This window comes from Mastigoproctus giganteus, chromosome 2 (genome assembly GCF_048544385.1).
Source record: "Mastigoproctus giganteus isolate SK-2022 chromosome 2, ASM4854438v1, whole genome shotgun sequence".
NCBI classification, from domain to species: domain Eukaryota; kingdom Metazoa; phylum Arthropoda; class Arachnida; order Uropygi; family Thelyphonidae; genus Mastigoproctus; species Mastigoproctus giganteus.
In genome coordinates, this window is record NC_143576.1 from 83,856,364 (window position 1) to 83,877,593 (window position 21,230).

The 21,230-nt window shown below is 36.8% G+C and overlaps 1 protein-coding gene across 1 annotated transcript in view; it reads right to left on the reverse strand.

Moving 5' to 3' along the window:
* RpS6 (ribosomal protein S6) overlaps positions 1-19,353 on the reverse strand; it is a 33,370-nt gene extending 14,017 nt beyond the window's left edge. The window contains exons 1-3 of the mRNA XM_090389318.1: positions 19,258-19,353; positions 9,538-9,669; positions 859-1,069 (exon numbers count right to left, since the gene is read on the reverse strand). Coding sequence (XP_090245444.1) covers positions 859-1,069; positions 9,538-9,669; positions 19,258-19,263 — 349 coding nt within the window. The 5' untranslated portion in view covers positions 19,264-19,353. The remainder of the gene's footprint in view (positions 1-858; positions 1,070-9,537; positions 9,670-19,257) is intronic.
* Positions 19,354-21,230: the final 1,877 nt, after the last annotated feature.

Below are 21,230 nucleotides of genomic sequence, written 5' to 3' on the forward strand. Positions count from 1 at the left end.
TATTCTCCCTGCTCATCTTGCGATCTAAGTCAGTGAGCCATTCTTCGGTCGATTTTTTATTACTTTCTGGAATTTTTTGCATGCATCATTAGCAATTCTAAAAGTACATTTCAAGATCCAGATAGCTCACTTTTTGTACTCTCATCTGACCTAGTACAGATGATTTCTCTAAGCTTTCCAAATCTTTTTTTTCAATTTTTCTGAATGGTTAACAATGTACTCTTAGTAATGACAAACTCTTCAAAACTGGTCTTAGAATGCAAACCATTATTTACACTTGAAAAATCTTAAATTTGTGTGATTGGAAAAAATCTATCTGCTTTGTAGGAGCCTTATCAATAAGCATACAGTGTATACATGCTGTACAATGAAATGAACTTATAGTCACTGTTAATTATATTTCGCCAATGAGTGGTCATCATGCAAACTGATGAAAATTATCTTGGATTCAGAAGTTGATAGAACTTAATCAAATAATACATAAAAAATAAATAAAAACCAGTAAAATTCTGGAGATTTGGAAAGCACCTGAGCTTATTACTTTTATTTTATAGTTTTCAAATTATAGTTATATTAAAGTAGCATTAATTTTATACCATATAGGTATTTTTAATTATTCACAGCTGCACCAGTATGCAAGAAACAGGATAATGCAATGTGTAATTCATCATTCCTCTGCTTCATTTACAGGTGAATTTTGTGACAGTATAGTTCTTCTATAAAAGATTTGTCAGCAGTACTTTTCACTTAGGTTTCTTCTTTTCTGCTATTATGGAACTTGTTTATTAGTTGTCTTAACAATTTTTCACTAACCTTACAATTGAAATTTCTTATTACCATTTGAATGGCAAACCTTACCTTTCTTAATTATGACCAAGCACAAAACACTGAGATTGGAATCAACAATACATCCTCTCACAGATTTACGTTTACGTTCTCCAGTGCGACGAGGTCTATAACATGAATGACCTTTAGAAAGAAGCAACCTCACACGTCCTGATGTTAATACTCCTTGCTTCATCGGAAAACCCTGTTTGTCATTGCCACCACTAATTCTTACAACATAACCCTGCAAATAAAAACGACTTCTATGCCAGTTTGCACATAACAGAGACAAAGAATAATAATGCAGATATGGAATGAATGATTACAATGAATTCTATTATCACAAAATTTAACAGCTTTTAATTATCAATTAATAAATTAACTTAATATGTATGCAACCCTTAATTTAATTTAAGGAGTGCATACATATTTACATTTTCAAGTCTTGATCATGATCTGTGTTCCAGTAGGAACATAGATCATGATTAAAATTATAACATGTGTTCTCAAATAACAGCAAACACAGTTTATTACAAATGGCAGCATGAAAATAGCTTTAAAAATTGGAGGTCACACCTGTTATCACTGCTGTCTGATTTGGGTTTTCAAAAGCTGAAATTCACTAGAATTCAGATCCAGAAGTTCATGAAACTTCAATACATAAATGGATACAGTGTGTATATCCTTGTTAATTTTATGTTGGATTATTCAAAAATCAATGTATTTCAAAGTTGGTAACAGTACAGCACTGGATGTAGTAGACAACTTTTTTGTGACACGTGGCACCCCGGTAGTTGATGTGGTGGTTGTTGTTTTGTTCAATGCTTTTTACTTGAGAATCGTAAGTTAATGTATTTAATTTACGGTTGGAGTAACATAATCAACAAGATCTGTGTTCTGTTAGAATCGTTCTTTGTTATAACATTAACATAATTAAGAAGAATGAGAGTTGTAGTAACATAATCAAAGAGACTTGTGCATTCTTGTTTACATATTTGTGCTTGTTGTTTATGTGATTTCTATTTTATTTTAGAATTCTTGGGCAGCAGTGTCTTTCATTAGAGATCCAAATACGCTAGAAATCAGCAAGATATGTTCTTTGAAGGACTGCACCTTCCACTTTTGCCAACAGGAAATGGCTGATTGCTAATTTTTCTTCAAATTGCAATGGAAACTTGAGGACAATGACTATATTAGACAAAGGAAGGAAATTCGGTCCTTGAGGTTGTCACAGACTCTCAGATATGCCAGACAAGCTGTACTTGCTACCTGGGAGTCTAAAACGCGGATGGAACTGATATTCGGGTGAAACTCAAGTCAAGTGGACCCAATTTCGGCGAAGTTCGGACGGTCTGTGACAGCCAAATCCTCTGCTTCCACCTTCACGATGGTGGGACTGTTAGTAATCCTGGGTATAACCTCCATGCACAAGTACATGGTGGGTGACCACCCAGGTGTGAACCAACGTAAGCAGGGGTCGAGGTGTGGCGCCCACACCACATGGAGGAACGCCGCCCCTCTATGTTACCAGGTGGTAGATGACTCTCATCAACCAGTGAAATACCACCACTTTGCTTATTGGAGGCTTGAAGTGGTGGAACCCATGTTTAGTCTCTAGAGCTAAGTTCCAGTCAACCCTTCCCTATCTCTTCCATCATGCAGCATGATTGATGACTTTTGAGGTTATGATGAACGTCATGGCGAGATCCAATATTCCTTACATTTCGAGGGTACAGCTCAAAAACGGTGTTCGCAGGCCGGCCGCTAGTTAGTACACCGGACTGAACCTATTGGTAACTCTCTAGGAAGCTTCCGGATCAGCTAGTGTATAATCTTGCTACCTCTACTCTGCCAGATAGTGACTGGAGGGAGTCCGAGTAGTGTGTATGCGGGGAGCATTGTCGAGGCCACGTTATGTCAAGGATCTGGGTATATTCTTACCACATATACGCCATATCCAAAAATTTCATTACTTCATACAGCATGTCCCACCTACTTTTTCTTACTATTGAATACACCATGAATTGTCAAACTAATAGAGTAAGCTTATCTGCAAAAAGATCTAAACCTCCCAAGGACTTCCTAATTCATTTCACAAATATACGTGGTCTCAATTCTAATCTCAACGATGTCCATTTCCACTTGCAGTCTGCCAAACCCCATGTACTTTTTCTGACAGAATCTCAGTTATCGGTTGATTCATCTACGGCTCATCTCAGATGTCCAAATTATTCGCTGTATGATTCCTTTCACCTCAAAGGTGGTACTTGTGCATATGTCTGTTCTGATATTCCCTGTCAGAGACTTGGCAATTTGGAATCTCCTCTCTTTGATCTTCTCTGGCTTAAAATCTCTCTACCTCATTGGGTCAAATTCATCTGTTGTCTCTACCGTTCTCCCAACTCCACTAATCACTTGGAGCTCTTTGACTTCCTCTCTTTGCAACTTGACTTTCTCCAGTCCAACTTTCCTAACAGTGAAGTAATTTTCCTTGGTGATTTTAATGTTCACAACTCCAGCTGGCTTCCGTTTTCTAGTTACACCGACCCAGCAGGTCGAGATGCTGAGGCTTTTGCAATTACTAATGACCCTGCACAGATTGTTCATTTACCTACAAGAATACCGGACAATCCTAATCATACAGCCAATACGCTTGATCTTTTTCTCACAAACAACCCTTCTAAGTACACGGTCGAAGTGAGAGGTCCTTTAGGCACTTCAGATCACAACTTGGTGATTGTCTCTTCTCCAATGGAACCTTTATCTCATGGCTATTCCCAACTACGTGTTGTTTGGCATTCCAAGAATGCAAAATGGGATGACCTGCGAGACTTCTTTTCTTCTTTTCCTTGGTCGGATTACTGTTTCAAAACTTCTGATGTCAATGTTTGCTCAGATCGTGTCAGTGAAATTATTCTTGCAGGAATGGAATCCCTTATCCCACACTCCACTTTAAAATCTCGTCCTTTATCTAAACCTTGGTTTTCTGATAAATGTGCTAAGGCTCTCCAAGAGAAGAATGTTGCATATCGTAATTGGCTTGTTTCTAATTCTTCAGTTTCATTTTCTGCCTACACCAAAGCTCGCAACAATTGTAAAGCAGTTATTAATCAGTCCAAACTAGAGTTTGAACAGGCTAAGAGTAGAAAACTTGCTTCTTGCCCTAATGGTAGCCGAGCATTCTGGTCTCTTGCCAAAGCTATTGGCCGCAACTTTTGCCCATCTCTGCTCCCACCTCGGTCCAAACCAGATGGTTCTGTTGCCACTTCAGCCAAGGATAAAGCTGACCTGCTAGCATCCCATTTTTCTTCCAGCTCATGTATTAATGATCTTGGTAAAACACCTCCCTCCATTCCCAACACACTCCATTCAATGCCTCCTGTGATCTTCCGTCAAAAGGATATCAGAAGGATTCTGATGAATCTTGATGCTAAGAATGCTCCAGGTCCTGATGGTATTTCTCCACTTGTTCTCAAAACCTGTGCTCCTGAACTTACTCCTATTCTTTGCCGCCTTTTTTCACTTTCTTATTCCAAAGGTGTTTTTCCTTCTGCTTGAAAATTTGCTCATATCCAGCCAGTTCCTAAAAAGGGTGACAAATCTCTCCCATCCAATTATCGTCCCATTGCAATTACTTCTACTTTTTCTAAAGTAAGGGAGAAATCAATTAACCGCCAACTCTTAAACTACCTAGAAACCTTCCGTCTGATCAACGATCACCAGTATGGATTCCGTCAGTGTCGATCCACTGGAGATATTCTGGCTTATGTTACCCATTTATGGACTAATTCAATGGAAAGGTTTGGTGAAACACAAGTAGTTGCTCTTGACATCTCAAAGGCTTTTGATCGTGTTTGGCATAAAGGTCTTCTAAACAAGCTTCCATCTTATGGTTTGCCAACTGTTTTTAGTAATTGGTTATCCAGTTTTCTCTCTGATCGCTCACTGAGGGTGATGGTAGATGGCTCTCTGTCTTCTAACTTCTCCACTAATGCCGGTGTCCCCCGAGGTTCAGTTCTTTCCCCCCACTCTTTTCCTCTTGTATATCAATGACCTTCTTCTATTGACTGGAAATCCTATCTATAGTTTTGCCGATGATAGCATATTGCATTCAACTTTCCATTTTGAGAAACCTTGTCCTGCTCAATCAGCTTCAACTTCTAGAAAATCTGCTACCAATTCCTTAAATGCTGATCTTCAGGTAATTCTCCAGTGGGGCAAAGACAACTTTGGTTCGCTATTTCGAAAGGGTCACTCACGAGCTGGATTTAGTGATTTCAACCCTTCTAAAACTCAGTCTTGTCTTATATCTCGCAAAAAGGATTCTTCTGCTCCTATGCTTATCTTTAGTGACACTCCGATTTCTAGGCAAAATGATATATCTCTTTTGGGGATTACCCTGACTTCTAATCTCTCTTGGCACACGCACATTACAAATATTGCTTCCTCTGCATCTAAAAAACTTGGTTTTCTCTTTCGCTCTCAGCGTTACTTTTCTTCCAACAGCTGCTCACTCTGTATAAATCGCAAATCCACCCTGCCATGGAATATTGTTCCCACATCTGGGGTGGCACCCCCAAAACCTCTCTCAGGCTTCTTGATTCCATTCAGAAGAGAGCAGTTAGGTTAATTAATGATTCATCTCTAACAGTCTCTCCACTCGCTTTCTCATAGACGCACTGTTTCTGCTGCTGCTGCATGCCTCTTCTACAGATACTTCCATGGGCAATGTTCTTCTGAATTGGCTTCTATAATTCCCGCTCTCTCTTTCAAAACAGTCCGAACACGTGCCGCCACCAGCCAACATCCATTTACTGTCCAACTTCAAACCCACAGAACCAACTTTTCATCTTCCTCATTTATTCATTCAACTGCTGTTTTCTGGAACAACCTTCCTTCATACGTATTTCCTGAAAATTACAATCTACAGAAGTTCAAGTCCAATGTCAACAAATATCTTCTTTCATCTTCTTAACCTCAAACCCAAGCACGGTACTAATTACTATAGGTTCTAATACCTCTCATGTTTGGGGTTCACATAAAAAAAAAATAATAATACCCAGTTATTTGGTGATCCGGGTGTAAAAAGAAGCGTAGCATCAAAAAAAAAAAAAAAAAAAAAAAAAGATCACATTTCATGCAAGTTGAATGTGTACTTTTGATCATCTAGGCTGGCCACAATCAAATCACCCAAACTGACAAATTTTATATGGGAGGATGTGCCAAAAATTATAACCATTGCCAGATAGCTGGAAACACCTCCTCTATTGAATACAAAGTAAGCTCAAAATTATGGAAAGGCTGTAGTCAGTCCTTGGGTATTTGGAATGATTTCCCACCACAATGGAGCTCCAAAAGAAACTCCCATGTTCTCAGTTCTCCACCACAACATGGCTACTCTTAGTCCACTGACACAGTATGTAGCTCCAGGAACAGAAATCTGGTTGGATGAGTAGCAAGCTTACACATCTATTCCTTCCTGGGAACATTACAGTCACAAAACTGTGAAACACAGTTTGAATTTGTATGTATCTCCACATTCAAACTTGAAAATTCTAACGTTCTGCAAATTTACTTTCAAACAGCTTTTGTAGTTAATTATAAAGGTCCCTAAATAAGTAACAATCTTTAAAAACTTATATACGTTGAGTTGAATGATTAGTAATAACTGCAAAAATTAAACTTTGCAACAGTTACTACATGAGAGAAATTAGCTGATTTTCTCCATGTTAAATGGTCGACTGCTAATTTTCTCTAAATTGCAATGGAAACTTGAGGACGACTGTTATCCTTCTCATAGTTGCTAAATTAAAGTGTTAATTGTCTATTACTAACATCTACCACAATGAAACTGAAAGATATTTTCAACATTTTAAAAATAATGGTAAAGTTTGGTGTTAATAAAAGTTATCTGAATAAAAATTTCTCTTCAATACAGGCATCTTGTGTGGATACTTTGAACCTATTTAATCAAGTTTAAATCCAGTTGGCTTTCTAAAATAGCTAGCTCTTTTAGTGCATGATTAACTCATCACATAACAGACAACAAAATGAACTACTCCTCCTCTATTGAATATAAAGTAAGCTCAACAGACCCTTCTTCTGTACCCTTGCACTGAGCAATCAGTGCAAAGGTATGGAATGTGTTTGAAGGACCATGGTTTAAGCCTATATGATTACTAAATATAGTGATGTTCTTGTTCTTTCTCTCCCCCAGAGTATAAAAAAATACGGTCAAACTTGGTTATAACCAGCATCAAGGGACTGACAAAATTTCCTCGTTATAACCATTACTCACTATATCAGTGATGAGTTAAATCTACTTTCTATTTTTTTAAATTCTCAATAACTTGATAAAAGATAGATTCAAAAAACAAAAGAAATATTGGAGAGAAAAAATATATAATTTGTATTAATATGCTTGTATTCGCTTTTTAAATTGATCCAGCCAACCGTTGTTACATACAAAATGGTAGCGTCAAAATTGTTCAGCAAATTTTTCCGCATGAGCCTTCAAGATCAAACAGTCTACTGAAAATATAGCACTTCTTTGTTTGCTAAACCATTTAAGCAATGCTTATCAATGTTCGTAACCTTGCATTTTCTAAATGCGAGGTTACGAACATTGATGTTTCAGTTATGTACTTTTCCAGTGCCAATATGTAAACATTTATTCTTCCACAATGCTGATACTGTTTAAGAGGACAAAAACTTTTTACACACTTCAACATTTTTTGCACCACATTCTAACTCAGTGCTACCCAAAGTGTGGTCCACGAACTGTGTTACCAGTCCGCAACAAATTGAAAATTGGTCGCGGACGTTACCAGTCCCTGATGATTCACCCATTACCGGTCTACAAGATGTGTATTTTGCAAAAGTACTGATCTGTGATGGATTGGAAATAAAAGAAATTGGTCCTTCATCACAGATAGTTTGAGAAGCACTCTATAACTCATGAATAATTTCTACTTTTTTGAAAATCGAGAGAACCTTTCTTTTGTTAGCAGACATGTTTCCGAAGGAAGGGTTCGTTTCTAACTGATTTTACTTTAAAATGACAATGACAGTAAAGTGACCTGCATAAGTTTTTAGACATCCGAAAATGCATACAAAGTTCTTAGAAGTCCCAAAATAAATTTATAGTTCAGTGAATAGACGACAATCTGTAAATAAGGTACGACAAGTGGAACACTAATGCACTAATATCCACATCACTAAAAGGACAAGGTCATAAACTGGCTGCTAATCCGATGAGGGTGGTCATAAAAGCTAAGTCGCCCTTTTCGTTTTTGTCTATTCCAAGAATTGGGTTTTTTGAGCAATTAAGAATGTTTGCATAGTTACCAAAATATTTACAGTATATCCATGTAGTATGCTCGTTATAACAGTGAGCGATTGTATGAGAATATGTACAAATTAAAATTATGGCTTTTTGCTCATTACAGCAGTGATCTCGTTATAACTAAGTTTGACTGTATTTAATTTACTTATTCATACGTGAGGAAGTCCAGATGAATGGAGGCACCAAATCATGAATTGACATCTACAAGACATGTAAAATGACCAATTTCGCAAGTTACTGAAACATGACATTTGTCTCTCAAGAAATGTGAATCAACAATGCCCTTGATGACTGAAGAAAGTACAAACCATAAAAACTGAATTTATGAGCATGGCAGTAGTGAAGACAAGTTTTGGCATTCTACATAGACATTTTGTGCATACACTTGTGAATCTGTTTCAAACATATCCAACAAAATAACTTTTCCAAAATTTTCCTTCTAAAACACCGTCCAGCAAATATGGTAATTAAAAATTGGGTACTTTTTATTGTCATTCTCTATTCTCACATTATATTAGATACAAAAACAAAATATATATATATAAAAACTGTATAAATATCAACATTCCTGTTAGGCAAACAGTTATCTTCCAACAAAAGCAGCAATAAAAATCAGGATCTATCAAAAAATTAATTAAGTAATAAGTCTTCAATTTTTCTTTTAACTTCATTTTGTTTTCTTATTGCCAAGTGATATTTGACAATCTACGTACAGTGGCTAAATCAAATGTGCACTCAAGCTTAGATGAAATAAAAGGCTTATGTGAAATATAGGATTACAGCTCTTAAAATAATCTAAATAACATTTGATAAGGCCAAATTTTTTATAGGGTTATCAGGAGAAAAAAACTTTTAAATCCCTGTATTTTTTGATATAGTGAGCAAGAACTGGTGATATTGGTGTCATAAAAACATACAATATGATAATTTTTTTAATGCTAATTAGTGATGGACCCTAGCAGGAAAATTCCGAAAGCAAGAATTGAAACAGAGTCCCTTAGATTTCAAATTATTGAGGATATTAATATTACTACATAAACGAGTAAAATTTTGTTTTGAGAATGGAAAGAAAAAAATTCTTGCCTTCTCAATGACAGAGCAAGCTAGGAATGAACAAGTTTTGTTCGGTTTAAATTTGTTCTTGGCTACTGAGAAAGCCCTACAAAACCAAGTTGTAAAGTGAAGCTTTTTAAATTAAATTTTCTGTAAGCTTCAAGTTAAATTATCTTTAAATTTCACGCAGAAAAGTTTATTTAAATTAGTTTAATCTACCTACATGTTAAACATTTCTTTCAAAAGTTATATTAGGGGTTGGGAAAAAAATTACTAACACTGAATATAAAGTTTTACAAAAAGATGGCACTCACTTTCCACTCATCTCCTAGTGCATCCCCTTCTACTTCTTGTCCCATTCGTTTCTCATAAAATATCCGAAGTTTTCTATCATCATCAACTTCAATCAACTTTTGACAACCAGTTGCAGGATATGAAATATTTAGCTGAAAAATCAAAATGTGCCCAATTAGAAATATTCTGAATATTGAAAATTAAGAAAAGAAATTACTTAACCCTGAAAACAGATGCATCAAGAAACATCAGCAGACATACTGTTTCATGTAACATTACATATTTTTTGGGGAAAAAAAAAAAAGACAGGAAATATAAAATAGTGTACTTAAAAATTATATTCTTTATTCTTACATTATACTGAATAATTAAAGGCAAGTAATATCTTCAGTCTTGTTAAGCAAAAAGTTATTTCACGAACATAGCACTTCTAATGCACAACATAATGGAGTGAAATTAAAGCAGAAACAAACTCTGCAGGAAAAATTAAAGACGCAGGTGCAAGATGTATTTTGCACTCAAATTGGATTTTTTATGGTGATATTTTTAAATTTATAAAATAAAAAATCATCAGCCACTTTCAATCCACTGTAGGATGAAGGCCTCTCCAGCAACTTGACACTTCCTTCTGTTTTGTGCAATGGCCATCCATTTACTGCCCACAAACTCTTGAATTTAATCTTTCCATCTCCATTGTTGTCTTCCAGGTTTTCGTTTAGCTCCTCTTGAGTACCATTCTGTTGTTTTCTTAGTCCATCTGTCATCATGTCTTTGGGCTATGTGTCCTGCCAAAATCCATTTCAGTTCTTTAGTTTAGATAAAAATTTCCTTTACTTGTGTTTGCTGCCTAACCCATGTTTTTCTTTTCTTATCCAACAGTCTGATTCCTAATATAATTCATTCCATTCTTTGCTGTGTAGTTCTCTGCTTCTCTTCCATTCTTTTGGTGAGTGCCCAAGTTTCACTTCCATAAGTAATGGTGGGGAGTATATATTGGTTCATTTTATGTTACAGACAAATTGGGATATTGCTCCTCTCCATCAGAAATTTATTCTTCTCTTGGCTTCCAGCCATTTATCATTATTACAGCTAATGACTTGTCCAAGATAACTATATGAATCCACCTTTTCAATTTCTGCTCCTTCAATGATTCCCTTCCTGTGGCATACATACTTGTTCATCATTACTTCTGTTTTAACCATATCCACCTTTAATCTGAATAACTGATTAACATTTACTTCTAATTCTTCGGCATCATGGCTTATGATCACAATGCCATCTGCAAATCATAAATGGCTTAGGTACTCTCCATTTACATTGATTCCTGTCTGTGACCAGTCCAACCTTCTGAACACTTCTTCAAGGGCAGCAGTGAACAACTTCTGAGATATTGTGTCTCCTTGTCGAACTCCTTTCTCAATTTTAAATTTGCTACTGTCTTTGTCTAGTCTAATAAAGGAGGTAGCGTTCTCATATATTTTCTTCAAAACCAATGTATGGGATGTCTATGCCTTGTCTTTCCAGTGCCTAAAACATTGCCTTATGCTGTATGGAGTCAAAGGCCTTTTCATAATTCACAAATGCCAGGCATTTTATATTCATTTGCTTTCTCCATTAGCTGTGATATTACGTGAAGGTGATCCATAGTTGAGAATCCTGTCCCAAACCCAGCTTGCTCTTTCGGTTGATTCTCGTCAAGTATTCTTCTAATCTGTTAGTAATGACCCTTGTGAACAACTTGTAGATGTGGGACAAGCTAATTGGTCTATAATTTCCAATTTCTGATTTATCTCCTTTCTTATGCTGCAAAATTATGATTGCATATTCAACTCCTTAGGCATCATGCCTTTCCTAATGTATTCTGAAGTCTTGCCAGTTTGTGTCATGTCTCTCCCTACTAATTTTTTAACTTCCTTCTAAATTTAATAAAAAATCTTGCATGTATAAATTGAAGAAAATATTGGGTGTGTATAAAATTCAGATCAAAATGATTTTTGACTCAGTGGCACTTCCAATTATGTATAACAACAGTCGCACCAAGTGTACATGAAAGTCTAGTAATGTATGGGTGAGAAGAATCAGTAGTTGTATGTGGTGTTAATTTTTGTTAATTGTTTAAAAAAAATTGGTTTTGCTGTTTCTTTTTCTTCATTTCAGCTCCAACATGTGCTGTCATGTGACATCATCTAGAAAGATTAACTTCAGTCCAGAGAAGAGGTTGTTTGTTGTTTGGTTTTTAGGAGCATTAGCAACTAAGGCCATATTGCTCCGGAATATGCGGTGGTCATTCCCTGACCTTTCCGCATCCTCCATATTTGGTGGTGACGGGCTCGAACCCCGGTCTAATCAAGAAGCATGTGGTACGCACTGCTGCTCCTTCCCACCTGGCTACGGAGACGCCCCAGAGAAGAGGCAAGTGGCACATGGGATGTGGCTCATTTCTGTCAATCAATGTTGGCACCACTCCTCGCCTTTGCCCAAGTTAAGTCACAGTTTCGTGTTTAGTCATCTGAAAGCTCCAGTAACTGCATTTTTACTGACTGGCTTTCTTCTGAGACCTGCAGAATGTGAAAGCCAAACAAATCACACATTAGTGTCAGTTCATGCTCAGATCCTTGAAAAATATTTGTATTTTAACCACACATATAATATGTCCATTTTAAAAAACCAAGTTCCTGAAAGTGTATACTAGTGATGATGCAGATGCATGACTAATTACTTTACACAAATGAACACCCATCAAGTACATGACTATAGCAGTTTTTCTGCAAAACAACTTATATTTTAAGTAACCCCATGAATAAAATGTCCCATGGGTTCAAGTCTGGACTCAGGTGGCCAAAAACTACTCACAGTTGTGACTATTTCTATTATTTTGGTTTTTTTTTTTAAGGAGCATTAGCAACTAAGGCCATATTGCTCCAGGGATATGCGGTGGTCATTCCCTGACCTTTCTGCATCGTCCGTATTTGGTGGTCACGGGCTTGAACCCCAGTCTAATCAAGAAGCATGTGCTACGCACTGCTGCTCCTGCCCACCTGGCTACGGAGGCGCCACACAGTTGTGACAATCAGGATAATGAGATGAAAATATGCAAAGGCCAAAAATTGTGCAAAAAATCTAATGCTATATGCTGCCATCTTATATAAACCATTAGGTGTCCATGGTAAGCCAAGTTGCCATGAGATGTGGTAGAAAGTTGCATAGAAGCATATGCAAGTACAGCTGTAAGTTAAGTTTTATTGCAAGGTTCAATTAAATTGACTTGACAAGGATACTCACGGGGTAACTTTAACTCAGTAGTTACTACTGTCGTGAAGCTGGCTGGGAAGTTGTAGCCCAGAATTGTACATTTTGCTTTTTCACTCGCATCCAAACAAAAATCAAACGTAAGAAAACGAAGTGTGTAAAACTGAATTTCTCCCCTCTTTCCATACAGTGAATTGAAGTCTTTTTTTGCTTATTTTCAGAAAGTTTATGCAGGACTGTCATCTTACATGGGAATATTTTCAATCCAACTAAAGCATTTGTTGAACAGAATGCCAAGATAAGTTCATGAGTTGCTTTATCCTGGCCTATGCTGCATTGCAACATTCAGAGCTTAACATTTTCGGGAGAACAGACACTGAAGGAAAGGTTGCTTTCTTTCCTCTAGACAGCCTCTCTCTTCAAACTATTGGAATAAATGATGTATCATCATGGGTCTATATTCAGTTAAGGGTACAGCATCCTGACTCTTGGCAATATGGCAGTGATTGACAGGGTGAGACTCCACCCACTGTTTTTCCCCTCTTCATGCCATACGTTCCAGGGAAGGATCACATGATCTCCAAACTCTGCAGGAGCCACGTGAACTTATGAACTTCACTCTTCGAAACGTCATGTGGTGTTAATGTAACGATTGGCTGGTTATTTGATTATTTTGGATATGTAATTGAAAATGCATAATTAAAAACAAAAAAAAAAAAGAAAAGGTGTTTGGTTTTGGTAAGGGCTGAATGATATCAGGGGTGTGGGGGCAGCAGCACCCAGGGGAAAAAAAATAATAATAATTACAGTAAGATCCCCACATCCGCGGGGGATATGTTCCAAGACCTACTGTGGACAGCCGAAACCACAGATGTAAGCGAACACCTGCTGATCCCATATATAACGATTTTCTTGTACATACATAAGTATAATAAAGTTTAATTGATAAATGAAACACACAGTAAGACATTACCAACATTAAATACAGTAATAATAAAGTATAGCAGACTCTCGATTTACTGGGATTGGATTAACCAGGACCTCTTCAAGATTCCAAATTAAAAAAAAAAAAAAAAACACAACCAGAAATCATAAAATTCTAGTAATAACTAGAATAGGTATAAACAGATATTTTGCAAGTCATAAAAAAGCGACAAGAACCGGCATTATAAATCATCATTGGGAGATTAATGTGCCTATTACCTTGCAATCCCCACTGTCTTCACCCGTACCGCTCAAAACAAATTTAAAAAAATGTTTTAGTTTGATTTAGTGCGTCGCATTGACTGTTGTGTTCCGTCGCACCGCAAAAGGAAAAATTTTGTTTTATTATTTGTCAGGGATGTCGGAATTTTTTTTAATAGTATTTATTTTTTTTTTTTTTGTTTAGAAATCGCAAAAATGATGGGCAAACGCACGAATTGTGCTTTCAAATTAAACAAAAACTTGAAATTATTCAAAAGTTTGAAAACAGTGCATCCGTTAAATCTTGAAACAACCATTATAATGTTGGTGACCAAACCACACACGAAATTGGTTTTGGAGTCAAAGGCCTTTTCATAATTCACAAATGCCAGGCATTTTATATTTATTTGCTTTCTCCATTAGCTGTGATATTACGTGAAGGTGATCCATAGTTGAGAATCATGTCCCAAACCCAGCTTGCTCTTTCGGTTGATTCTCGTCAAGTATTCTTCTAATCTGTTAGTAATGACCCTTGTGAACTTGTGGATGTGGGACAAGCTAATTGGTCTATAATTTTCAATTTCTGATTTATCTCCTTTCTTATGCTGCAAAATTATGATTGCATTATTCAACTCCTTAGGCATCATGCCTTTCCTAATGTATTCTGAAGTCTTGCCAGTTTCTGTGTCATGTCTCTCCCTCCTAATTTTTTAACAACTTCCTCCTAAATTTAATAAAAAATAAAGGGAAGCTATTCGATTTAAAATCGACATCGTAAAAAATAAAGGGAAGCATCGTATTGGACACGCGAGTAGTACGTGTTAAGTGTTTTTGTTTTTTTTCTGTGGTTAACCGCGGTTAACTGAATCAGCAGATACAGGGGCACAACTGTACTGCTGATTAGGAATACGTAATTTCCCCCAATTGCACATTCAATTGCTTGTGATGTATTTTTTTGATTTGCCTTGGTTGAGTGTGGGTGTCTCTTCTATTGGGTGATTTATTCCAACCCCGTTGGAGAGAATCAAATGTTGTTGTTTAGAAAATATAATTCCACTGATAAGGTGGGTGGTTTTCTGTCTTTTTAGAATTTCTGTTGATGCGCATCAGCAATTTTCAGTGTTGATGCTTATGAAATAGTCTAGTAATCAGTGGTTGCATATGATGTTAATTTTTGTTACTTGTCTTTGTTTGTTTTTTTTTTTGTCTTTGGCTCATGAAATCATGTAGTAATCACCAAAAAAGTGAGGGTTAGGGAACGGCAGACTCCACCAAAATTTTTAAAAAAAGAAGCATTTCTGTTGTTCACATGCATTAGCAATTCTTGCTGTTAATGCTCGTTAAATAGTCTAGTAATGTATGGATGAAAAGAATCTGGTTGCATGGTGTAAATTTTTGTTGCTTGTTTTTTAAAAAAAAATTGCTGTTTCACCTTTACTTTTTCTGCATTTCAGTTCCCATTTTGTGATGTCAAGTGACACATTGCGATCCCTGTACGTACATTTTTGTTGCTTGTTTTTTAAAAATATTGCATTTCCCGTTTCATTTTTCTTTATTTTCAGCTACGCCGTATTGTGTTCTTACAAAACCTTGACTGCACATTACAGGCAGATGTCACATGACATCCGCCTGTAACATGCAGTCAAAGAGAGGAGGAGGAAGCAATGAGTGAGCAGTCACAACCTGTCAATCACTGCTTTCCCCCTCCTCACTGCCATTTTTGGAGGCTTCTTGCAGGTGCCCAATGAGTTTCAAAAAAAAAAAGTACTTCAACCTTCTGCTTAGTTTTGAGGTGTAACTTCTCTGCTCTCTTTCTAACTGACACGGGAGCACATGACTTCATCAGCTGTTAAGTGTTGCAACACTGCTGCTCTCTGGTAAATTGTCCAGGAACTAATGCAGACTACCACAAACATTAAATGAAATTCAACCAACACTTCACTTTTAATTGACGACACAAATATGTTTTGTGCACCACCCTAATATGCATTTCACATATGAACTCTGTACAGTTCACATATGAAATTTTTTTTTTCTGGGGACAAACTCCCAGAAAAAAAAAAAATTCCCCCTATTTGCGTATTCAATTGCTTGTGATTTACTTTTTGGTTTTCGTTGGTTGAATGTAGATGTCTGTTGTATTGGGTGATTTTTTCCTGCTAAACATTAGTTCGAAAATGTTGGGTCATTTAGAAAATATAATTCGATTGATGAAGTGAGTGGTTTTCTGTCTTTAGCATTTCTGTTGACAGGCATTGGCAATTTTCAGCGTGAAATTGTGTAGTTATCAGTAATTATTCAATTGCTTGTGATTTACTGTTTGCTTTGCCTTGGTTAAGTGCAGGTGTCTCTTCTATTGGGTGATTTATTCCTGCAAAAATATTAGTGTGAAAATGTTGGATCGTTTAGAAAGCATAATTCGATTGATCAGGTGAGTGGTTTCTGTACTTTAAGCATTTCTGTTGATGGGAATCAGCAATTTTCAGTGTTATTGCTCATGAAATGTCCGGTCATCAGTCGGTGGTGTTAATTTCTGTTACAAATAATATGGTAATTACTTGTTTAATGTTTGGGCAGAAAAGCAGGGGATAGGGATTGGCAGCCCCTATCCCCCATCTAGTAATGTATGGGTGAGAAGAATCAGTGGTTGTACGGGGTGAAAATTTTTTTTTCTTGTTTTTAAAAAAATTAGCGTATCGCCTTTCTTATTCTTCATTTCAGTTCTGATTTTGTGGGGGAAAAAAAGCAGGGGTTAGGGGACAGCAGCCCCTACCAAAAATTAAAAAATGTGTATAAAAAAAAAAGCATGTGTGCACTCGCATCAGCAATTCTTGTTTTTAATGCTTGCAAAATAGTCTAGTAATGTACGGGCAAGAAGAATCAGTGGTTGCATCTCGTGTGAATTTTTATTACTTGTTTTTTAAAAAAATTGCCATTTTTCCTTTTATTTTTCTTCATTTCAGCTTTGCTTTTTTGATGTCTCGCGACATATTGTGATCCCCGAATAACGTGCATTTTTGTTACTTTCTTTTTAAAAAAATTGACATTTCCCGTTCGTTCTATTTTTCTTTTTGATTTGCCACATTGTTGACAATAAAAATTGTTGATTTGCCGTTCCATTTCTATCACGAAATTTCTTTAAAAATTACCGTTTTGCCTTTTTTTTTTTTTTTTTAAATTCTTTTCAGCCAATCTCATTGTTAATGCTCATAAAATATAGCATAGAAAAACGGGCATTTTTGTTTGTATTATTTTTAATAATTGTTGATTTGCCATTCCATTGCCAAAATGTCATGTGACGTTTTGTGATTCCGAAAAACGTGTATTTTTTGTAACTTAGAATTTTTAAATTTATTGGATTTATTCTTTGTTTTCAGCCACCTTATTTGTTGCTGTGCCATGTGCCATCCACATGTCACTAGACATCCGCTGAACAAAGGAGGGGGAATGCAGTGAGTGGGCAGAGTCAAACCAGTCAATCACTGCTTTCCCTCTCCTCTCCTCTCCTTGCTCCCAATTTTGGTGGCCATAACTGAATCCTTACCCTAATTCGTTTCTGATTTTTGCAGGAAATGCAAAATTATTATGTTGCTGTTTAGTCGTTGTCATGCTGCTCTGTTGCCCTCCATTTTTCTGTATTATAATTTTTTTGTGCTCATTGTTTGCAAAAGGATGGATGTAAGACTGTAAATGAATGGTGTAAGAGTTTGAATTTGATAGCTTCGGAACACAAGTGTGGATGTTTGATGAAGTGTACCAGCCAGTATGCGAGGACTGCTGAGTTGAGTTTTCTTGTTTTGGTGTTGTTTCTTGATGATTTGATTTTTTCCCCCGGACCCCTGCTTTTGTGGGGACTGCTGTCCCCATGAAAGCAAGGTTCTGGGGTGGCAGTCCCCAGAACAAACATAACAACAAAAAGCATTTTGGTTGACGTGGTAATGTATGGGAGAGAAGAATCAGTGGTTGCACATGGTGTTAATTTTTGTTACTTGTTTAAAAAAAAATTGTTGTTTTGCCATTTCTTTTTCATTTCAGCTTCAACATTGTGATATTATTATTATTAGCCATATGGTGCAAGAAAGCCTGAAGCTTAGGCTGCACCAGCAAAAGAGAATGTTGCATCTTCATTTTAAGGAAGATGCAACATCCCCCAGTAATGTGCAGATGAGGAGAGGGGAAAAGCAATAAGTGGGAGGTACCTTCACTGGCCTATTACTGCATTCTTCCTCTTTCTCTCTCTCACCCCATGTTCTGGAGTATAACATTAATTTGTAACTATCACCTTTACACCGGCTGTATCAGGAAACAGGCACAGAGAATGGCAACGAAACTTAAGGACATAAAAGAGTATTCTTACAACTGAAAGATTTCAGTTCTACACATTGCAGTGCTTGAGTGGCATAAAGAAAAGGAATCCAAGGATTCCTTTTCTTTATGCCACTTTAAGGAGAACTGAAGTGTTTATGACTTAAATGGATTGAATAAACTAAATGCCGATGGCATCCTTACGCTTTCTCAGATAACACATGTAAGGGGACAAACTGAAAAAGATAAAGACTATGAAAAAAATTGATTTCAGTCAACGAATAACTGACTGTTCAAACCAACTTGCATCTGGTATTGTGGAAGTGGATATGTTGAATAAATTTAAGAATTTGCCAAATTATTAGAAAGGATGGGCATATGGGGTGGGGAGGAGAGGTTTTGACATGATGTATGAGCTTGCATCACTTGCCACTACTAACACCACATAAGACATTTACTGGCTCACTGTATTGGTTAAAATAAGAAAATTAACCTGCAAGTACTACTAAGGGGGGTTACTGGTATATTCAAGCCATTACATTCGTGAACACCTGACATATTTGTTAACTAAAACATGCTCAGATAAAATCGAATAACAATACCATAAACATACAAATCACCATCAAGTACGTTGGAAAAATCTAACCTTGCATGGGTTACGCCAGGCAAGGTTAGATTCTAAGATTTAAGAAACAGCCAGTAAGCTTGTATTGCTTTGCACTAAAAGCATAAAAAGTGAAGTTCATGAAACAGATCTCGTACTGTTTACTTGGTACATAACGAATAACGAAAAATCCATTTCGGGAAACAACGATGAGTAAATACAAATGTCTCCACTAGTTCCAACTTTCTAACAACACATCTCTATAACAATCCATTCAATCCATAAAACAGTAATAAAGTAAGAACAGAAATTATATATTATATGAAAACATACAAACGTGGTTAAAGTATCAAATCATATTTCCCACATAATAAAAAGAAAAATAACTTCTACTTACCTTCATTTTTGAACAATTCCACAAGATTCAAAACACACAAAACCACATACTCAAAAGAAACACATACTCTTATTACCCATGATCATTTGAGAAAATATTGCGCCACCTATAGGCAGGAAAACTTTTTACCACATTAAATAGTCATATAGTTCTAATGATAGGTGTTGCTTTGAAGGTTTACCCACAAGGGCTGCAGCGGCCACATTGTGCCTTTCAAATTATTAAAATAATAGTTTCAAGTTTGTCAGTTTTTAGAGATGAGATCTACTTTAGAAATGAGAAAAAATCATCTAGGTTTGCTTCATTTCCCAAAATGTGCTTCATTGTTATAGGTTCCTATAAACTTCTGAAAGATATGAATGTTTCTAGCCTTTTCTGCTGATAATAGGAAGAGCCAAATAAAATATGTTTCCCTGTGAGACTTTTTATGGCAGTGAATACACCGTGGAGGACATTTGCTTCTGAGAAGGTAAAGAGGAGTTATATGAGAATGTCCAATTCATGCTCTTGCAAGAACCACTTCTCTTCTTACCTCTCTGGTGCTGGAAGTCCAGAAGGATGCGGGTCTTAATTTCCATAAGTTTATTATGGATGTCAGATAAACTAATGAGGCATATGGCAGAGAAGAAACATGCATGGGATACATACAAATTAACACATGACACAGAAGCCTATGATAGATACAAGATGATCTGTGACCAAGTTACAAAGGAGGTTAGGCAGGCAAAGGCAGATTACGATAAATCTTTGGCAAGGGATGCAAAGAAAAACAGCAAAGAGTTCTTTACTTATGTAAACTCTAGAAGGAAGGGGATGAATCATATTGGTCCACTTGATATTGATGGGTCAACTGTTGATGATCCTGCTCAGGTAGCTAACAAACTAAACGAATATATTGCATCGACATTCACACATTAGGAGTTATTTAGCGAGGGGAATGCAAGAGGTGTATTCAACTCTAGCAGTAAGCTAGAGAATCTTGTAATAACTGAGAGTAAAGTGGAGGAGAAATTGTTGAAGATAAACACAAGAAAGGCACCCGGGGTGGATGGGATCTATCCAGTTATATTAAAGGAGGCAGCAGAGGAAGTAAGCAAACCCTTAACCATAATTATGAGAGCTTCCTTGGACTCAGGGGAGGTACCCACAGACTGGAGATGTGCAAATGTGACACCAATTCAAAAAGGAGGATCAAAGGCTGACACAAGTAATTATAGACCTGTGAGTTTCACTTCTGTTCCAGGAAAATTAATGGAGGCACTGGTTAAAGAAGCACTGCAGGATCATTTAGACAAGACTTCAGTTATAACTCGGACACAGCATGGTTTTGTTAAGGGGAAGTCTTGCCTGACCAATTTGATTGGATACTATGATGCAGTCACAAAAGAACTGGATGCAGGGAATAACTTTGATATTATATACTTGGATCTTAGAAAGGCTTTTGATACTGTTGCACATGGAAGACTGCTGCACAAATTGGAGCAGTGTGACATTGGACGCAAATTGCTGCTGTGGATAAAGGGGTGGTTGAGGGGGAGAAGACAGAGAGTGGTAAACAATGGACACTGCTCGTCGTGGACTAATGTTATGAGTGGAGTCCCTCAGGGCTCAGTCTTGGGTCCATTATTGTTTTCTGTATTTATGAATGATATTGATGATGGTATATCAAGCTTAATGTCGAAGTTTGCAAACGATACGAAGGTTGGCAGGGTTGTTAAGGACACTACTGACACTACGCTACTGCAACAGAATCTGGAAAGGTTGAGCAGATGGGCTGAGAGGTGGCAAATGAAGTTTAACATTGACAAATGTAAAGTACTACACATGGGAAACAGCAACCCCAGAGCAACGTATCAACTCTGTGGTACTACACTGACAGTGGTAGAGAATGAAAGGGACTGGGGGTGGTTGTGCAGGCAGATATAAAGTTCTCTGAGCAGTGCAGACGGGCTGCAAGAGTAGCTCATGGTGTA